General features: G+C 39.5%; 1 protein-coding gene across 1 annotated transcript in view; it reads right to left on the reverse strand.

Annotated features, from left to right (window-relative positions):
• The window catches only part of LOC124554911 (ATP-dependent DNA helicase Q5-like), a 309,389-nt gene that overhangs the window by 95,520 nt on the left and 191,229 nt on the right, over positions 1-22,640 (reverse strand). The window contains exon 9 of the mRNA XM_047128599.1: positions 7,206-7,409. Coding sequence (XP_046984555.1) covers positions 7,206-7,409 — 204 coding nt within the window. The remainder of the gene's footprint in view (positions 1-7,205; positions 7,410-22,640) is intronic.

The raw sequence follows: 22,640 nt of genomic DNA on the forward strand, positions 1-22,640 counted from the left end.
GCAATAGCCCATTACAAACAGTATTGTAAGGTGCTTAAAAAAGTTATTAGGAAGGCAAAAAGTATGTGGTATGCAGATAGAATAGCTAAGTCTCAGGATAAAATTAAAACCATATGGTCAGTCGAAAAAGAAGTGGCTGGTCTGTAGAGTCAGGTCAAGGACATAGAATCAGTGCGTAGTGGGAACGTCCATGTTACTGATAAGTCGCATATATGTACAGTATTTAATAATCACTTTCTGAATATAGCAGGTGAACTAAATAGAAACCTAGTCCCAACAGGGAATCATATAGCGCTCGTAGAAAAAAGTGTTCCGAGATTGTTACCTGAAATGCTCCTCCATGATACTGAGAAGAGGGAGGTTGAGTTAATAATTAAATCACTAAAGACCAAGAACTCTCATGGATATGTCGGGGAATCTAGCAGAATACTGAAGTATTGTTCCATGTATGTTAGCCCAGTACTTAGCCATATCTGTAACTTTTCCTTTAGGAGTGGTCGGTTTCCTGACTGATTAAAGTACTCGGTAGTGAAGCCACTTTATAAAAAGGGAGACAGGGATAATGTTGATAATTATAGACCTATTTCTAAGCCATCGGTGTTTGCTAAAGTTATCGAGAGGGTTGTATATACAAGGTTACTGCAGCATTTAAATTCACATAATTTGCTGTCAAATGTACAGTTTGGTTTTAGAAATGGCTTAACAACTGAAAATGCTATAGTCTCTTTTCTCTGTGAGGTTTTGGACGGATTAAATAAAAGGTTGTGAATGTTAGGTGTTTTCTTTGATTTAACGAAGGCTTTTGACTGTGTTGACCACAAAATATTACTGCAGAAGTTGGAACATTACGGAGTAAGGGGAGTAGCTTACAATTGGTTCGCCTATTATTTTAAGAACAGAAAGCAGAAGGTAATTCTCCACAATATTGAGAGTGGTAATGATGTTCAGTCCCAATGGGGCACTGTTAAATGGGGCGTTCCCCAAAGATCGGTGCTGGGGCCACTGCTGTTTCTTATTTATATAAATGATATGCCTTCTAGTATTACAGGTGATTCAAAAATATTTCTGTTTGCTGATGACACCAGCTTGGTAGTGAAGGATCTTGTGTGTAATATTGAAACATTATCAAATAATGTAGTTCATGAAATAAGTTTGTGGCTTGTGGGAAATAATTTGATGCTAAATCACAGTAAGACTCAGTTTTTACAGTTTCTAACTCACAATTCAACAAGAACTGATATTTTAATCAGACAGAATGGGCATGTTATAAGCGAGACGGAACAGTTCAAGTTCCTAGGCATACGGGTAAATAGTAAGCTGTTGTGGAAAGCCCATGTTCAGGATCTTGTTCAGAAACTAAATGCCGCTTTATTTACCATTAGAACAGTATCTGAAATAAGTGACATTTCAACACAAAAAGTAGTCTACTTCGCATATTTTCATATGCTTATGTCATATGGTATTATTTCTTGGTGTAATTCTTCTGATTCAAAAATGGTATTTTTGGCTCAAAAACGGGCTGTTCGAGCTATGTGTGGTGTAAGTTCGAAAACCTCTTGTCGACCCCTATTCAATAGTCTGAGAATTTTGACATTGCCCTCACAGTATATATTTTCTTTAATGTCATTTGTTGTTAGCAATATTAGCTTATTCCCAAGAGTTAGCAGCTTTCACTCAGTTAATACTAGGCAGAAATCAAATCTGCATGTGGAATGCACTTCCTTGACTCTTGTGCAGAAAGGAGTGCAGTATTCTGCTGCATCCATTTTCAATAAGCTACCACAAGAACTCAAAAATCTTAGCAGTAGCCCAAAAGCTTTTAAGTCTAAACTGAAGAGTCTCCTCCTGGCTCACTCCTTCTACTTTGTCGAGGAGCTCCTGGAAGAGCTAAAAAATTAAGCAAATTCCAGTGTTACATTCTTGATTTTCTTTATTTAAACTAACGACGTGTCACCTGAATATGTTTCTTATATTTCATTTTATCTGTTTCTACAATCTACAACTGAATATGTTTCTTATATTTCATGTTATCTGTTTCTACAATCGTGTTGTAAATTCATGTATTGGCTCGTTCCATGACCATGGAGACTTCTCCTTAATGTGGTCCCATGGAACAATAAATAAATAAATCAATAAATCCAGACTGATTGTTCTAATTCAGGCATCACGGCAATCTTGCTGCAAGACCAACAACATCACTGCCGGCTATTAGCACACGCATTTAGGGCACGTCGGGATCCAGAGGGTCACTACTCTGTGTGCAAACTCGAGGCCCTGGCAGTGCTACTCATCTTGGAGAAATTTAGATTCTATCTGTAACATAGGAGGTTTAAGTTGGAAACTGACAATTAAGCCTTAAATTTGGTTGTGGCCTGGCCATGCAAGATGGTAAAGGGTGGCAAGGTGGCCCATGCATATATCAGTGTTTCAGTTTGATGTTGGTCACATTAAGGGATCACAGAATCAGGTCACTGACACGGTTAGTCAAATGTTTAAGGACGAAGAGGAGGAGGTAATGGGTGAACAGGGAGTACCAACATCTGCCAGTGGGACAGAGATATCGGGAACTCGAGTGGCCGCTGCTGTCGTAAATGAGATCCTTTCCCTATTTTGTGACTTTGACAAAGAACAGGGAAAGGATAACGAGTTAGGCAGTATCAGGAATGAGTTAGAGGAAGGACGTTTGTTGGACGAGTATTCTTTATAAAAGGGGCCATTTTGTTACCACGTGAGATAAAACGGTAAATTGAAGATCTGCCTCCCTCGAAGTCTGGTTCTGACTGTCTTCACCTATTTCCAGCAATCATTGTGTGTGTGTGGGGAGGGGGGGGGGGAGGGGGGATGGAGAGGGGGCAGCATCTGGACATCCATAAAATGAAAATGAAAAACAAGGAGCATCTGACCTGAAAGGGAATGGGGACCAATATACAATTACGGGTAGGTAAATGCTGAGAATGCAAGCAGAGAACCTGATATACCAAAATGGGTTCTTGCATTCCATTATGGAGTTTAAGCTAATGAAAAAATTATTTATCAATTACCTGGGTCCCCTTCCATGCACCAAAGGCGAAAATAGGTTTGTATTCATAGTGGTGACTGCTTTTACAACATTTGTGTGACTCAGCATTTGTTAACTATCTTCGCCAGTTTGGGCCACCCGGGGTGGTAGTGACCAATAACACTCCCATGATTACTTCACAGGGGTTTTGGACTGTCTGTTTCAACCACAAGATTAGGCATGGAACTACAACACCTTATGACACCCCCTGCCCCTGTTTGCAAAGAACATAAATAGGAATTTGAAATTCATGCTTATTATCTACCAATCCAGGCACCAGAAAAGATGGTTCCTTGCATTGGTTAAGTTTGGCATTCAATATAGTGTGCCATGAAGTCCACAAAGCTACTCTGGCCAACTGATGCTCTTATTTGAGGTTGAGTCCCCTTTCAGCGGTCTTTGCTCATTCAACAATCTTGTTTACTTCAGAAATTTGAGGGGGAAATGGAAGGCTGCAAGGAGGAATATGATTCTCATGCCCCATAGGCAAGCCCAAAGTTACAACAGGGGAAGACTTGCAACATCAGTGGCAGTAGGCGATATGGTCTACATCAAAAATGCCTGGGCTCAGAGTAAGGTCGCATAAGGGTTCACCGGAAAAATGCTTCTGCACTTTGTGGGGCTATGCAAGGTCCTCCAGGTCCTACCCCTGAAGAATTTCCTAACAGAGGATCTGCAAACACATAGGAAGATCGGAGCTCACCTAAGCCAGATTATTAGCAGGGGCTGTGGGTACAGGCAAATGTGAGAAAGGCCTCTTGACCTTCTTCCAATCTTCACTTTGAGGGGGGGGGGGGGGGGGTTATACATCCATATTGTTTCTTTCCTGGGTAGGTATTGCTCACGCAAAGATTTTACACCTGCTGATAGCATGTGCACCCTTTACCTGGTGAAAGGTCTTAAGGCCATGCACAGGCAGAAATATGGCCAGTGGCCAGTGTTTGGCTGTTGAGCATAGGGCAGGTCACTGGTGGCCGAGAGTGATGTCACTGCCTGAAATGGTTACGTGCCAGCCATGACTTCTGAGGAGATTGGTCAGCAGGGAGTCGGTCTTGTAACTGCCTCTACTGGAAGAGGGACTTCACGGTATAGCATGTTGTTGTTGGCCCAACGGGTTGTGGTGTGGGACATTAGCCCATCTGTGTCGAAGGCTGCTCCCTTAACCTCATTTCTGCCTTCTAACAATAAGGACCTGCCGGACATTTTGTTTGCACTAAGTTTCCCCAGATTACCTCCATTCATAATTTGGCAAGGTGATTAGGGTGTTATATGGCATGTCAGTGACAAACTATACACACTTATTTGTGCTTTTAAATTGAAGTATGGGAGTGTACTTCATGTTTACTAAATCCATGGCTGCCAGCTGGCCCTCTCTGAGCACTGATCTACAAATTTGTTCACTCACTCTTTTAGTAGTAAGGTATTAATTAATGTACTCACAATTTACATACGTGTCGAATTTTTGCACTGACTGTTTCAAGCCTTTTGTGTGCCTGTGTTGGGTGATCTATTGAATTTATGCATAATTGATTTGCTTTATTGTAACATTTAAATTAATTGTGGTTTTCTCTCTGTTGTTTTAAAGTGTCTTAAAGTAATTTGGCACTGGTGAATTGTACAAGTAGATGTCTGAATGTTTTATCCCCACCAGGTACGACAGAGCTAATGAGCCAATGTCATTTTCCTGAATCAGTTCCACTGAAACATTATCTGTATGGTTACATTAAGGCAGTGTGAGGTGTAAATCCAGCAAATTAGCAGGTTTAATGTTATTGCTATTTCTTTGGGCACGTATAATTTATCAATTTTTATGACTAACAATTCTGATTTTCTGATGGACTGGCAAGCTGAGTCGAGTTTTTGACTTCAAAATATTGTGTAATTGGATGCCACTCAAAGTTCAGCTTAAATAATTGAATTTTTGCTTAGTTCTGACTACAGTTTTGGAGTTAAGGTGTGCACTTCTTTTATAAACCAAATTTTAGTGACTGTTTACATTGTCTGTTTTAAGGACAAAGACCTATTATATTTTCTTAAAATTTTCAAATGTAGTCTGCACAAAGTTTCAAAGTTTAATACTAATGATCCTATGTAGCTGTTCGTCAGTACGAATGTATGCACACTGACTTGGTTGTTTGTTGAATAAATGTGACATAGAAGGGCTCAGTGGATTCTCAATCAGGGATCTTTGTATCCAAGTTCAACTTGCTCCAAGGTCAAATAATCCTGTTCCTAATATATAGTGTGTTTACTTGCATTTCACATTAAGCATCTCTCAATAGCGTGGTATCATTACTTTATTTCACAAGTATTAATAACCAGCAGAATAATAAACAACTGCCAAATGAAAAGGCAGACGAAGCTCTACGGTGGTCTTATGACTTCTCCTAACTTGGATGGCAGGCGAAGTTGTTCAGCTGTAAGTTCATAGCTAGTACAGCAGCCTTGCAGGATAGACATGTTGTCTGCTGTGTTCAGTGTCAGTTAAGACTTTATTAGCAATTTATGGTTATGTGGACACGTAATTGAGAAAAGTGTGATAGTAATTACAGAAATACGCAGTTTATTACTGTTTTAAAGAATGAAAATTATTTATGACTGTGAAGTGGAATGTAATTGTGCAGTTTTTTGTGTTCTGCTGATAAAAAGCAAGTGGCATCCTGTGTAGACAAAATATTTGAAAATTTAACTATTCACATAAAGTCACTTCTTCACTAAGATAACGGATTCATGACCTGTGTGCTGTTTTCTGTGCAGGGAATAACAACTATAGAAGATTTCAGGTTGGGGAACTTTAATTAGAACTCATGCAGTCCACTCAGGGTGGTGAAAGCAAACAAGTGCCTCGTGTATACTGTATATTCGAAAGTTAAGTTCACTGCACCAAGACACTATTCGAGAAGAGTCTATTATGTCCTGATACTGGGTGTCATCATCTCCTTTCTCTTTCATTTTTCCGAAGAACATCATCATTAAAAGATGACAGGATGCACTCTCCTAGCAGTCACCTTCACAAAAATAGTTACAGTTAGTTACTTATTTGCAACCTTTTGCTTTTATATGGAATAAATTAGTTTTACAATTAGAGAACATCTTCACAACAGAAAATATGGCAAAATCCTGATCATTCATGTGATTTCTTCAAGAGGGGGGAGGGGGGGGGGAGCACACAGTGATTTTTAGTGATCTGAAGGAGTTGTGAAGTAGGTAGTTTGGGTTTGAATTAGTTATATCACCCATTAAGTTCTTTACTTCACTGGAGAGGTGGTCAAAGATATGGCTGAATACCTCAATCCTTTCCATGCTGCACTAACTAAGTATAGTGTAAATCATTTCTCCTTCTGGTGTTATATTTATGCACATTACTTTTGTGTTCAAACTGTGACTGACTGTTGAGAACAACTTCATAAGAGAGTATGTGTATAATGACACTGTGGTCAGTATGCTCAACTGCTTAAAGAGCTGCCTACAAGAGGTTCTAGAATGGACACCACACATTATCCTCATTTCATGCTTCTATGAAACACTTCCCTTCTTTGATATGAGATCCCCAGAATATGATACAATAAGACATTAGTAAATGAAAATTGGAAAAGCCAGTCAACTTTTTGGCATTTTCATCTCAAAATTTTGACATTCTCCATAATGTAAAAGTTGCAGCATTTATGTGTTTAAGAAGATTTGCAATAGTGACTTCCAGTTAGAGTACCATGTTTCACTTATTTACTTACCCTTACGCATTATTTCTAGTGTTGTGGTCAGGCCTTGTGCAGTACTGAATTGCATGTATTGTGTTTCAGCTGAATTCAATGACAGTTCATTTGCAGAAAGAAATTGTCAGGAAAAACACGCTTAACATGATGCTGCTTTACATAAATTAAATGTCAATAAACCAGTTATTAATTTTGTACTTTCAATAGTATAACATTTCTTTCTCGAAAACAATTTTGTGATTTGAATAGCCTAATGCTTTCAGTTGATGGTATTTTTTTATTTTTAATAGCTGTTATACACAATGCATTACAAGTGACGTAGTTGTTTCCCTGTACTAATTCCATCACAGCTTCATCAAAAAGCTGTGATTTTGTAAATTGTTTCCCTCCTTTAATGCACCTTCTAGCAAATTTTCTATCCTCAAAAGTATTACCTTTTCTGTCCACGGCGCCCTCCTTCATATAGGTCATCATCGTAGGAGTTATAGTCATGACTGACTCTTGTTTTATGGAAAATATCATTCAAAAATTGCTGCACTGACATTTCTACAGACTTCTTATTTCTGCACACATCACATCTTTTATTGCATTGTGGTTCACTGTCGCCAAAATATCTCGAAAAATTACTGTGTCGGCACCTGCAACAATGTGTACGACATGAGAATTACAGGAAAAACTAAAAATTTTGACTTAGCTATAATTGATTAAAAAATTACTCTTGGAGCTACACCAAAATTAATAATGAAATTGGTATCAGTAAAGCATTTCAATTTTTTTTTTCGACTTTTATCACAACTCGTATCAGCACTTCAAAAAATTTTCTATCTCATTCTCTTTTTGACGTATTTAACTATTTACTAATAGTAGCAAACATGGTAATACAAATACAAACCACACATGTGGATTAAGCAACTTCTTCTGTATTTGGTACAAAGAAAATTTAAAAATCAGTTGTGACTATTTGGAGCTGACTTAACACTATCAATATTACGCAGTAAATTATCTATTTGCCATGGACATAAAATTCCCATAAATGGATGTGCTTAAGATCATAAACTTGTAACTGCTTGAATATATAGCTGACAGTGTCACTCAGTATTCTTTTAAACTGCTTCACAGGCAATACAGAGTCAGACCATTTTACTAAACTGGGAGACCTGTGGTACCTCATACCACTATGTCAAGCACACATGACCACGGAGTTCACAATGCAAGTAACAACTGCCGAGTAATAGTCTGTTGATGGCAGTGAGGATGAAGTCTGCACACCTGAGTCTGGTCTGTAACAACTGCCAAGAAGGAATACACGAAGTACAACTAAGTGGGAACCAACACATAGTCCAGTTTGTGACAGATTTTTATGAACAAGCAAAACAACAGAATACTTTGTAAATGAATTTAAAGTCCAATAGTTACTATTAGACTAGTGATGACACAATACTACAAGTTTCATGCCAATAGACAAAATGCAGCTGTTTTGCTGAGCTGCCAGCTTTATAAGAATGTAGTGAGCTAGAGGCTCTACCCATAAAAGTTGCTTATGCCCTGCTCCAGTAAGAGTCATAAAAGCAAAGCAACTCAACCATTAATAAAGTATGGAATCCATATTAATGAACTACCTGGCATGATTTCTAATGTTTTCACTTCTACACTGCTGTCTAGAGGACACACAGTGCGATATAATTACAGAAGTGAAGGACGCCATCTTATGAGAAAGTGTTTCATATTATACCCACCTGTTTTCACAACTGGTTCAAGGGATGTTGCTAGGAATGCAGATGAAAACAAACTCTTCAAGTGAAGCCCTACATATGTATCACTGGAGACAGACGTGGTAACTGTACTGCTCAGGGGAGCCAACAAACATCTTGGAGAATGTGTAAAGTTATGCGAAGGTAGGAAGGAAGCAAAATTAGATTTTACATCCTGTTGACATCAAGATAATTATAGATGGACACAAATTTGGATTGTTTCAAGGATGGAGATGGAAATCAGCCACACCCTTTCAAAGGCACCATCCTGGCATTTGCCTGGAGCGATTGAGAGAAACCACAGAAAACCTAAATCTCATGGCCAGATGTGGATTTGAATTATTTTCCTGCCGAATGTGAGTCCAGTGTGCTAAGCACTGTGGTACCTTGCTTGGTAAGTTGCACGAGAAGTATATGCATGAACAATGTTCTGTGAGAGAGAATGGACTGGATGTAGTTCTGGTTACATTCGACACTGTTCAACGGTTCTCTCAACAAACACTGGAAGTGTATTGTCATTGTAGATTATAGTTCACCACACAACGATGCCGTAAATGGTCCTGTATCTTGCTGGCTGATACACACTGGTATTTGCCACTCTCCACACACTAACTACTATCACTGACTATGATTACCAGTTGAAGGAGATGGAATGCCTCATCTACTCTGATAGCTAGTCTTCCTCTTTTGAGAAAATGAAACGCATTCCTGTGTCAATCCACTGTGCTCATTGCTTTATTGGAATTTGTCCACCAAGGATTCTGCACAGTACAGATGTTTACTCTAGTGAGCTAGTGCAGCTGTTTACTCTAGTGACCTCTACTGGCATTATGTTTATGAGCAGAGTGCTTCACCCTTCAAACACAACCTATCGTCTCCAATTTCATAATGGAGCAGCAAGTATTTAATGTATTCTGTTTCCTAAACACTACTTGATGGAAATACAAAAATATGAATTACTTGTTTTGCATGACATGTCCATTGTCATCGCATAGTTCATTTATTTATATGTCTTAATGACTCTTTTTCATATTCTGTAATACTCCTTGCAACAGCATCATCAGCATTAGAACAGTTCTTGGTTGAAAGATACAATTTTCCCTTCATCCTGCAAATTACCTTCATTTTCAGATAAATCCATTTTCTGAAAATATGCATCCACACTTCATAACCCATTTTACTGTATGAGGCAAAGTCTACCACTATCATTTATCCCCCTTTATGGTTCCGTATATGCACAGTGTGTGTGATGAACAACTGTTAATATTGTAAGTGGTAATATGCAATATGTGGCCTGATTCTTTTTCAACTATACCATTTTCAGAATGTCAAGAGCAAACATCTCAGTGGTGCACAACTTCTCCCTAGTAGCCCATGCCATGGATATGGATAAGAATCTCTATGGTGGCCTCATATTTACTACACGAATGTGCGATGAAAAGTGCTGATGACCTATGGGTCCTCTCTGTTGATTCTACCTGGTTAGTGTCCCAGACTGACCAACAATACTTAAGAATTAGTTGAACAAGTATTTTGTAGGTTACTTTAGCTTCTGACAATATCCAATCCATAAATTTTACATATTGTGAACAGTAACAACCCTATAACATTCCTTTGGTGTATTCCAAGAGCTGCTTTCACATCTCTTAAGAACATTTTGCTGAATTCTGTCTGATAGGAAGCCTGAAATCAAAAACAAGTTGGTTTGATATTCCATGTATCACTATGTATTACTTTGTGGATCTCATGATCCCATGGATGAAACGGAGTGTGTGTGTGTGTGTGTGTGTGTGTGTGTGTGTGTGTGTGTGTGTGTGCGCGCGCGCGCACGCATCCGCGAATTAGTGTTGCTTGTTATAGATAATAATTCCCAGATAGTATGAAGAACAGAAAGTTGGTTGAAACCAGAAGTGAATAGCAAAAATCCTAAATACAGATTGGAATATTTACTGTAAGGAGAGGCCAATGATGGCGGAATATTTGTTGCAGTACAGAATTTCATATCTAGTGAGGTTATTTCGGATTCTGAATGTGAAATAATCTAGGTTATGTTAGGCATCTAAAAAGGGTCAAAAATGGTTATCGAATGCTTTTATAGACCACCTGCATCAGAAGCTGTACCGGCAGAGCACTTCAGAGAGAACTTGCAGAATTCTGTGTTAAGTTTCCTGATCACGCTATTGTAATACTGGGATATTTCAACTTGCCCTCTACAGAATGGGTGAGTTATTCAATTAAAACTGGTGCCACAGACAGATGTTAATATGCCGTTATTCTGCATGTCTTGTACAAAAGTTACTTCGAGCTCCAATTGAGAACCAAGTTGTGGAGGTAACTTCTTAGATCACCTAGCAACAGACAGACTGGAACTTTTCAAATTAGTTAACATAGATAATGCTGTGACAGCATCAATCTCTCTGAGAGTTGTAGGGGCTGTAAAGGTAGGAGAGTATTCTTGCTTAGCAAGAGAGACAGGGTACAAATTGCAGAGTAAGTGAGTAGTCAACATCATCAAATAGTCTACATCTAAATCTACATCCACATGGTTACTCCGCAATTCACACTCAAGTGCCTGGCAGACGGTTCATCGAACCATTTTCATACTAGTTCTCTACCATTCCACTCTCGAATGGCACGTGGAAAAAGGAACACCTAAATCTTTCCGTTCGAGCTCTGATTTCTCTTATTTTGTTGTGATGATCATTTCTCCCTACATAGGTGGGTGTCAACAAAATATTTTTCGCATTCAGAAGAGAAAGTTGGTGATTGAAATTTCTTAAATAGATCTTGCCGCAAAGAAAACCGCCTTTGTTTCAGTAACTGCCATCCCAACTCGTGTATATCATATCAGTGACACTCTCACCCCTACTGCACGATAACACGAAATGAGCTGCCCTTCTTTGCACTTTTTCGATGTCCTCCGTCAATCCTACCTGGTAAGGGTCCCATACCGCACAGCAATATTCCAGCAGAGGATGGACAAGGGTGATGTAGGCTCTCTCTTTAGTGGGTTTGTTGCATCTTCTAAGTGTTCAGCCAACAAAGCGCAGTCTTTGGTTCGCCTTCCCCCATAATATTATCTGTGTGACTTTTTTAGCTGTTGAACTTCCATTTTTTTGTCACGATCTTCTTGAATGACTATATGTCACAACCACTCAACACACACTTCACCTGTGTTGTTACTTAGCAGATGATTTTTTTTTTTTTTTTTTGTGCATTCCCTGTGTGCAGTACATATCTTGACATGTTGCCTCTTGAAACACCAAATATATCAGCTACCTTGGTTATGGGAGCACCCATCCACAATTTGCCCATATTCAAGTTCACATAGTTGCAACATAAAGCACTCACAACTGCACAGAACACTGTTCTGATCACAACTGACACTTGCAGCATACTGAGGACATAGCACAGCTGCTGTTCATGGTCAAATACAACAGCACAACCTACAGATTTGGCTAACCCCTGCATTTCTCACAGAATTTCCATATTTTTGTCCAGCCCCTAAATTACATAAAACTAAGAGGTGCTTAACACCAAGGACTATAATTACTACAAGGTCTAATGATATTACAATACATATTGGAAAATCTTAAGCAAAATCTTCACAACACTGAACAAGTGATACATTAGAATCTATGAAACAGAGTTATGTTCACTGGCAATTTTATTTTTGTAACTTGGTTATGGTTTTTGGTTGCCTAAAGCACAATATTTTGAAGCAAAAGTTGAAATAGTATGAAACGGTCAACACCACAAATTCATGTATTTCATCTTAACTATGTGATAAGAAGCAGTGTGTATGAGCTCATGTAAATCATGTGGCAGTTTTTTTTTATCAGTCTACTGACTGGTTTGATGCGGCCCGCCACGAATTCCTTTCCTGTGCTAACCTCTTCATCTCAGAGTAGCACTTGCAACCTATGTCCTCAATTATTTGCTTGACGTATTCCAATCTCTGTCTTCCTCTACAGTTTTTGCCCTCTACAGCTCCCTCTAGTACCATGGAAGTCATTCCCTCATGTCTTAGCAGATGTCCTATCATCCTGTCCCTTCTCCTTATCAGTGTTTTCCACATATTCCTTTCCTCTCTGGTTCTGCGTAGAACCTCCTCATTCCTTACCTTATCAGTCCACCTAATTTTCAACATTTGTCTATAGCACCACATCTCAAATGCTTCGATTCTCTTCTGTTACGGTTTTCCCACAGTGCATGTTTCACTACCATACAATGCTGTACTCCAGACGTACATCCTCAGAAATTTCTTCCTCAAATTAAGGCTGGTATTTGATATTAGTAGACTTCTCTTGGCCAGAAATGCCTTTTTTGCCATAGCGAGTCTGCTTTTGATGTCCTCTTTACTCCGTCCGTCATTGGTTATTTTACTGCCTAGGTAGCAGAATTCCTTAACTTCATTGACTTCGTGACCATCAATCCTGATGTTAAGTTTCTCGCTGTTCTCATTTCTACTACTTCTCATTACATTCGTCTTTCTCCGATTTACTCTCAAACCATACTGTGTACTCATTAGACTGTTCATTCCGTTCAGCAGATCATTTAATTCTTCTTCACTTTCACTCAGGATAGCAATGTCATCAGCGAATCGAATCATTGATATCCTTTCACCTTGTATTTTAATTCCACTCCTGAACCTTTCTTTTATTTCCATCATTGTTTCCTCGATGTACAGATTGAAGAGTAGGGGCGAAAGGCTACAGCCTTGTCTTACACCCTTCTTAATACGAGCACTTTGTTCTTGATCGTCCACTCTTATTATTCCCTCTTGGTTGTTGTACATATTGTATATGACCTGTCTCTCCCTATAGCTTACCCCTACTTTTTTCAGAATCTCGAACAGCTTGCACCATTTTATATTGTCGAACGCTTTTTCCAGGTCAACAAATCCTATGAAAGTGTCTTGATTTTTCTTTAGCCTTGCTTCCATTATTAGCCGTAACGTCAGAATTGCCTCTCTCGTCCCTTTACTTTTCCTGAAGCCAAACTGATCGTCACCTAGCGCATTCTCAATTTTCTTTTCCATTCTTCTGTATATTATTCTTGTAAGCAGCTTCGATGCACGAGCTGTTAAACTGATTTTGCGATAATTCTCACACTTGTCAGCTCTTGCCGTCTTCGGAATTGTGTGGATGACGCTTTTCCGAAAGTCAGATGGTATGTCGCCAGACTCATATATTCTACACACCAACGTGAATAGTCGTTTTGTTGCCACTTCCCCCAAAGATTTTAGAAATTCTGATGGAATGTTATCTATCCCTTCTGCCTTATTTGACCGTAAGTCCTCCAAAGCTCTTTTAAATTCCGATTCTAATATTGGATCCCGTATCTCTTCTAAATCGACTCCTGTTTCTTTTTCTATCACATCAGACAAATCTTCACCCTCATAGAGACTTTCAATGTATTCTTTCCACCTATCTGCTCTCTCCTCTGCATTTAACAGTGGAATTCCCATTGCACTCTTAATGTTACCACCGTTGCTTTTTTTAATGTCACAAAAGGTTGTTTTGACTTTCCTGTATGCTGAGTCTGTCCTTCCAACAATCATATCTTTTTCGATGTCTTCACATTTTTCCTGCAGCCATCTCGTCTTAGCTTCCCTGCACTTCCTATTTATTTCATTCCTCAGCGACTTGTATTTCTGTATTCCTGATTTTCCCGGAACATGTTTGTACTTCCTCCTTTCATCAATCAACTGAAGTATTTCTTCTGTTACCCATGGTTTCTTCGCAGCTACCTTCTTTGTATCTATGTTTTCCTTCCCAACTTCTGTGATGGCACTTTTTAGAGATGTCCATTCCTCTTCAACTGTACTGCCTACTGCGCTATTCCTTATTGCTGTATCTATAGCGTTAGAGAACTTCAAACGTATCTCGCCATTCCTTAGTACTTCCGTATCCCATTTCTTTGCGTGTTGATTCTTCCTGACTAATGTCTTGAACTTCAGCCTACTCTTCATCACTACTATATTGTGATCTGAGTCTATATCTGCTCCTGGGTACGCCTTACAATCTAGTATCTGATTTCGGAATCTCTGTCTGACCATGATGTAATCTAATTGAAATCTTCCCGTATCTCCCGGCCTTTTCCAAGTACGAGGGCAGTTCAATAAGTAATGCAACACATTTTTTTTTCTCGGACAATTTTGGTTGAAAAAACCGGAAATTTCTTGTGGAATATTTTCAAACATTCCTGCTTCGTCTCGTATAGTTTCATTGACTTCCGACTGGTGGCAGCGCTGTACGGAGCTGTTAAAATGGCGTCTGTAACGGATGTGCGTTGCAAACAATGGGCAGTGATCGAGTTTCTTTTGGCGGAAAACCAGGGCATCTCAGAAATTCATAGGCGCTTGCAGAATGTCTACGGTGATCTGGCAGTGGACAAAAGCACGGTGAGTCGTTGGGCAAAGCATGTGTCATCATCGCCGCAGGGTCAAGCAAGACTGTCTGATCTCCCGCGTGCGGGCCGGCCGTGCACAGCTGTGACTCCTGCAATGGCGGAGCGTGCGAACACACTCGTTCGAGATGATCGATGGATCACCATCAAATAACTCAGTGCTCAACTTGACATCTCTGTTGGTAGTGCTGTCACAATTGTTCACCAGTTGGGATATTCAAAGGTTTGTTCCCGCTGGGTCCCTCGTTGTCTAACCGAACACCATAAAGAGCAAAGGAGAACCATCTGTGCGGAATTGCTTGCTCGTCATGTGGCTGAGGGTGACAATTTCTTGTCAAAGATTGTTACAGGCAATGAAACATGGGTTCATTACTTTGAACCTGAAACAAAACGGCAATCAATGGAGAGGCGCCACACCCACTCCCCTACCAAGAAAAAGTTTAAAGCCATACCCTCAAGCCGGCAAAGTCATGGTTACAGTCTTCTGGGACGCTGAAGGGGTTATTCTGTTCGATGTCCTTCCCCATGGTCAAACGATCAACTCTGAAGTGTATTGTGCTACTCTTCAGAAATTGAAGAAACGACTTCAGCGTGTTCGTAGGCACAAAAATCTGAGCGAACTTCTCCTTCTTCATGACAACGCAAGACCTCACACAAGTCTTGGCACCCGAGAGGAGCTCACAAAACTTCAGTGGACTGTTCTTCCTCATGCACCCTACAGCCCCGATCTCGCACCGTTGGATTTCCTTATGTTTGGCCCAATGAAGGACGCAATCCGTGGGAGGCACTACGCAGATGATGAAGAAGTTATTGATGCAGTACGACGTTGGCTCCGACATCGACCAGTGGAATGGTACTGTGCAGGCATACAGGCCCTCATTTCAAGGTGGCATAAGGCCGTAGCATTGAATGGAGATTACGTTGAAAAATAGTGTTGTGCAGCTAAAAGATTGGGGAATAACCTGGTGTATTTCAATGCTGAATAAAACAACCCCTGTTTCAGAAAAAAAAGTGTTGCATTACTTATTGAACTGCCCTCGTATACCTCCTCCTCTTGTGATTCTTGAACAGGGTATTCGCTATTACTAGCTGAAACTTGTTACAGAACTAAATTAGTCTTTCTTCTCTTTCATTCCTCGTCACAAGCCCATATTCTCCTGTAACCTTTTCTTCTACTCCTTCCCCTACAACTGCATTCCAGTCGCCCATGACTATTAGATTTTCGTCCCCCTTTACATACTGCATTACCCTTTCAATATCCTCATACACTTTCTCTATCTGTTCATCTTCAGCTTGCTATGTCGGCATGTATACCTGAACTATCGTTGTCGGTCTGCTGTCGATTCTGATTAGAACAACCCGGTCACTGAACTGTTCACAGTAACACACCCTCTGCCCTACCTTCCTATTCATAACGAATCCTACACCTGTTATACCATTTTCTGCTGCTGTTGATATTACCCGATACTCATCTGACCAGAAATCCTTGTCTTCCTTCCACTTCACTTCACTGACCCCTACTATATCTCGAGTGAGCCTTTGCATTTTCCTTTTCAGATTTTCTAGTTTCCCTACCACGTTCAAGCTTCTGACATTCCATGCCCCGACTCGTAGAACATTATCCTTTCGTTGATTATTCAGTCTTTTTCTCATGGTAACCTCCCCCTTGGCAGTCCCCTCCCAGAGATCCGAATGGGGGACTATTCCGGAATCTTTTGCCAATGGAGAGATCATCATGACACTTCTTCAATTACAGGCCACATGTCCTGTGGATACACATTACGTGTCTTTAATGCAGTGGTTTCCATTGCCTTCTGCATCCTCATGTCGTTGATCATTGCTGATTCTTCCACCTTTAGGGGCAATTTCCCACCCCTAGGACAAGAGAGTGCCCTGAACCTCTATTCGCTCCTCCGCCCTCTTTGACAAGGCCGTTGGCAGAATGAGGCTGACTTCTTATGCCGGAAGTCTTCGGCCGCCAATGCTGATTATTTATCAAAATTTAGGCAGTGGTGGGAATCGAACCCAGGACCGAAGACTTTTTGATTATGAATCAAAGACGCTACCCCTAGACCATGGGTCTAGTGATATGGGTCTGTAATTCAGTGGGTTACTCCTATTTCCTTTCTTGAATATTGGTGTGACCTGTGCTTCTTTCCAGTCTTTAGGAACAGACCTTTGATGAAGTGAGCGGTTGTATATGATTGCTAAGAAAGGTGCTATTGTGTCTGCATACTCTGAAAGGAACCTGACTGTTGTACCATCTGGACCGGAAAACTTGCCTTTCTTATGTGATTTGAGTTGTTTCGCAACACCTAAGATATCTACTTTTATGTCACTCATGCTAACAACTGTTTTGGTTTTGAGTTTGGGAATATTTACTTTGTCTTCTTTCATGAAGGAATTACAGAAAATTGTATTTAGTAACTCCACTTTAGTGACACCATCATCGGTAACATTTCCATCGCTATCGTGCAGTGATGGTATTGACTGTTTTTTTGCCACTGGTGCACTTTACATATGACCAGAATCTCTTTGGATTTTATACCATATTTTGAGACAATGTTTCATTGTGGAAACTATTAAAAGCATCTCGCATTGATGTCCACATTAAATTTTGAGTTTCCGTGAAACTTAGCCAGTCTTGGGGATTTTGCGTTCTTCTGAGTTTGTCATGCTTTTTTCGTTGCTTCTGCAACAGTGTTCTGACATGTTTTGTGTACCATGGCGGATCAATCCCATCTCTTATTAACTTATGCAGTATGAATCTATATGTTGCTGTTGATACTGTATCTTTGAAATTGAGCCAAATCTGGTCTACACTTACATAATTAGCTTGGAAGAATGGAGACTCTCTCTTAGGAAGGCATCAAGCAAATTTTTATCTTCTCATTTAAATAGATATATTTTGCGTTTATTTTTAGTGGTTTTAAGCCTTGCTACAATGACCTTGTGTTCACTAATCCCTGTATCTGTCATAACGTTCTCTATTAGATCAGGATTATTTGTGGCTAAGGGGTCAGGAGTGTTTTCTCAACCATTTACAATTTGTGTGGGCTTGTGAACTAATTGTTCAAAGTAATTCTCTCAGAAAAAGCATTTAGTACAATTTTGGAAGATGTTTTCTGTCTTCCACCAGATTTGAATATGTATTTTTGCCAACAAATCAAGGGTAGATTGAAGTCTCCACCAATTATAACTGTATGAGTGGGGTACTTATTTGTAATGAGATACAAGTTTTCTTTGAACCGGTTTAGCTGTTATACCATCTGAGTTGGGGGTCGGTAGAAGGAGCCAGTTATTATTTTGGAATGGCTGTTGAGTATAACCTCTGCCCATAGTAATTCGCAGGAACTATCTATTTCAACTTCATTACAAGATAAACTACTACCAACAGACACAAACACACCACCACCTACTTTATTTAATCTATCCTTTCTGAACACGGTTTGCGCCTCTGTAAAAATTTTGGCAGAACTTATGGTTTCACCCAGCTTTCTGTTCCTACAACGATTTTAGCTTCAGTGCTTTCTATCAGCACTTGAAGCTCTGGTACTTTTCCAACACAGCTACAACAATTTACAACTACAATACTGACTGTTGCTTGGTCGATTCTTGTCGTTTCTTTGCCCTGTACCCTTTGAGACTGGAGTCCTTTTTGATCTTTCCCAAAACTGTCTAACCAGTTCTTAAGACAAAGATGTGGAGCACAAATGGATAACATTCAAAAGCATCATTCAGTATGAATGTCAGAAAGTCGCTATGTAAACAAAGAGTTTCATCACAGATTTAAGAGAAGTCAAAACCTAGCTGAACGAAGCAACAATGAGCATAAAGAGAGAGCAATGAGAAAAGCATTCAGTGATTTTGAAAGTAAAATTTTGCCAACTGGTCTGACTAATAAGCCGTAGAGGTTTTGATCTTACACGGAATCAGTAAGCAGAACCAAAACCATCTATTCAGTCACTTAACGACCATACTGATATGAAAATGGAAGGTGATAGACAGAAAGCTGAAATATTGAATTCAGTCTTCCAAAACCATTTCACCATCGAAGATCATAATATAGTTCCTCTAATTAATCATCACACAAATGTCAGAATGGCAGATACTGAGATAAGTGATCAAGGAATAGAAAACCAGCTATAATCACTTAGTAATGGAAAGACATCTGGACCAGATGAGATACCTGTAACATTCTACAGAGTGTTTGCAAAAGAACTAATTCCCCTTCTAGTAGCAGTTTATTGTGTGTTGGTGGAGCAAAAAGGGTACCTAGTGACTGGATAAAAGCATAGCTCATTTCCATTTTCAAGAAGGGTCATAGGTCAAAAGCACATAATTATAGAGCTGTTTTTTTTGGAGAATGAAAATCTCCTCCATGAAAATCAACACAGATTCCACAAACAGAGATCCTGCAAAACTCAACTCACTATGTTCTTCCATGAGATCCACAGCACTACAGTCATTGGATACAGTGTTCTTTGACTTCAGGAAAGTATTTGATACTGTCATTCAGCGAAGAAAAAAAATGAGCTTACCAAGTATAGGACCAGATTTACAATTGGATTCAAGAATTCCTTGCAGCTAGAACTTAATACATCACTCTTAACAGAACAAAATCAACACATGTACAGGTAATTTCAGGAGTACCCTAAGGAAGTATGATCAGATTGTTACTGTTTAAAATACATATAAATGATCTAGTGGCTAATGTAGGAAGCTCCACAAGGCTGTTTGCACATGATGCCGTTGTTTATAACAAGGTGCAACATCAGAAGACCTCAAGCACATTGCATGAAGCTCTGACAGAACTGATGAATGGTGCAGGAACTCTCAGTTGACCCTGATCATAAATAAATGTAACACATTGTGCATACATAGGAGAATAAATCCACTACTCTATTGGTGATAAACTGCCAGAAGCAGTAACTACCGTAAAATATCTGGGAGTAACCATCCGAAGCTACCTTAAGTGTAATGACCACATAAAACAAATAGTGGGAAATGCCAATGTCAGATAGAATCTTAAGGAAATGTAATTCACCCATGAAAGAAGTGGCTTACAAAACACTTGTATGGCCAATTCCTAAGTATTACTGATCAAATGCTTTCTTCAGGTAATTTTCAACAATGGATTTGTTTCAGGAAACTCGTGACACTTGGCTCCATTAGAACAAGTTATTCATTTGCTGCTGGTTTTGATCAATGATTTTGATCAATGACCATCATCTGGCACCTGAATCAACATTAAAAAGTAGAAACAGAAATGACAACGAAACCTCAGTGTACAAGATGTCAAAGATACGAAATACAAATGTACCTTATGAAATGTTGACTATTTAAAGTCACATGTCCATCATAATGAACCATAAGATCACATTAACTGTCAAATTCATAAACAGTAACACAGAACAACAGTAATTTTCCCACATCAGCAGCCTCCATCATCCACACACAACAGGAAAGTGGACATGGCATGAGTAACATCACGATGTGCTATCTGTTTAATAGGCATTACATGTCAATAATGCAAATAATGAAAACTGTGACAAAAATCTTTGAAATACGATTAAAACAAAAGTGCGAAATTACAGAACAGTTTAGAGAAAGAATCCACATATGAGCAGTCTGTGATACACAAAACTAAATGCTTCAGTGTGAAAGGATTTTGCATATGTCAGACTGGAAGAAAACTTAAAATGAAATTTAAACGGCATTCCTATCTGAGTAATACATCATCTCTACGGGCACATTTAAAAACTCATGAACATTTTCTGAGTAATATGAATGATCAAATGGAAATGTTACACAAATCTAAACAACGAGTAGGGACGAACAATCTAAGAGAGACTGAAATATTTATTAACATGGTCACACACGAAGTACGATCTTAAATGAGCTGACTGATTTGAAAAATAAGAATTATTTAAATAACTTTGTTGAAGTTGTAGAAATGCTATGACACTTACTGTTCTTGTCAATGGCTTTTAAGTACATCATACTGTGTAGTATATGAATGATGAATGATTAGGCCCTTTTAGGTGATAACTGGGTGTGATACATAACATAAAAAGTTTTTACCCCCACCCCAAATGCTTGGATACATTGACTGGTCTTTCATTGTGACTGTGTTTATAATTGTTTTTTCCATAAGATCTAGTTCCTTTCTATTTAGCATATCCATTATAGAGCTATTTGCTCCTGATCACCAGACCCAACCCCCTCCTCCCCAAAAAATCGATTCTCGCACCTCACTCTTAAACATTTTAACCCTTCACACCCCCTTACAATAAAGTGTGTTCATGTCTCAGCTTTCCCACTTCAATTTGCTTAAACTGTAGATGGTATATGTTTTAAGGTAATTCTACTTGTCATTTCCTTTGTTTTTTATATTAGTCGTAAGGCATATTACGCCCTTTGGGTCCCCTCCTGAAACAGTGAAGAAGGTATACAATAGTGGTACCAGAAGTAGTACCCTCTGCCACACATCCTCGGTGGCTTGTGGAGTATATATGTAGATGTATGATATGTATTCCATATTGATTTACACTTTATTTTGGCCATCAGTCATGGTGTGCTGGTGGATTTTTCATTAAAGTTGCATGTATGTAGTACTTTGGTTTAACTGTATGTGGCAGGACAATTACTACTACACAATGTGGCCCAGTTTCCCAACTGTCGTCATTATGCAAGTGGACAACATGGAGTGTGATCAACAAGGACAACACTGGACAACAAATCTGTAAACATTGCAGACACTCGCAGGCAAATGGAGTTTGTGTGTGGAGAGTGTGCACTGTCACTGAAAGTGCCCTTGCAACTCGACAATGCTTGTCCTCACAACAGTCGGAAAACCAAGGCTGCCATATTTGAAATGGTGTCCCATGCATTACCACCACCGTAGTAGCCTGAACTGAACCCTTTAACTTCTGTAGGCCTCCTCTAACCACGTTTTTGGAGTCTGTTGCGCCCACCGTAGTACAGCTGTTCACAGTTCCTGTAAGTCTGTGAGATGAAGTCCGTGTAGAGTTTTCCTTCATAGCCCTGAAATGGTGGCTTTCAAGAAGGGGCCAGTTGAGGAGCATACAGTAAGTGTGGCAGTACCTGGAACCTGATTTCAGAAATGGCAGCTGTGGTTTTCCTACCTGCAAGTGTTGTCCTTCAGGAGCACTTTTTCACGATGGAGCACACACTCCACACACACCGTCACCAACCGCCTATGAATATCTGCAGTTTTTACACCCTTCTTCTAGAGAAACCAAGTTTTCCAGTGCTGTCCTTGATGATCAGATTCCATGCTGTTCACTCAAGTAATGACAGTAGTTGTGAAAATGGGTTGTACTGTGCAAGGATTAAACTTTTAGTGATTGTCCTGCCACCTACTATTAGACCAAAGTACTATATACTGCAACTGTAATGATGAGTCAAATAGCACACCCTGAATGATGAGAAAAAATAAAGTGTAAATCAATGTGGAATGCCCCTTGTAGATGTACGTGGAAATGGAATGCCCTTGGTGGAAACGTATAATGAAAAGAAAAAATGCAACAGCTTACAATGTAATTGAGTTGTTGATTAGTCAGTAGGCACATAAACAAGACTGCAAATGTTGCTAAATGACACACACACACACACACACACACACACACACACACAAAGAGAGCTACATTCTCTGTTGACTACAGGGCACCTATATTACAGTTC

The sequence above is a fragment of the Schistocerca americana genome, chromosome X, assembly GCF_021461395.2.
Source record: "Schistocerca americana isolate TAMUIC-IGC-003095 chromosome X, iqSchAmer2.1, whole genome shotgun sequence".
NCBI classification, from domain to species: Eukaryota; Metazoa; Arthropoda; class Insecta; order Orthoptera; family Acrididae; genus Schistocerca; species Schistocerca americana.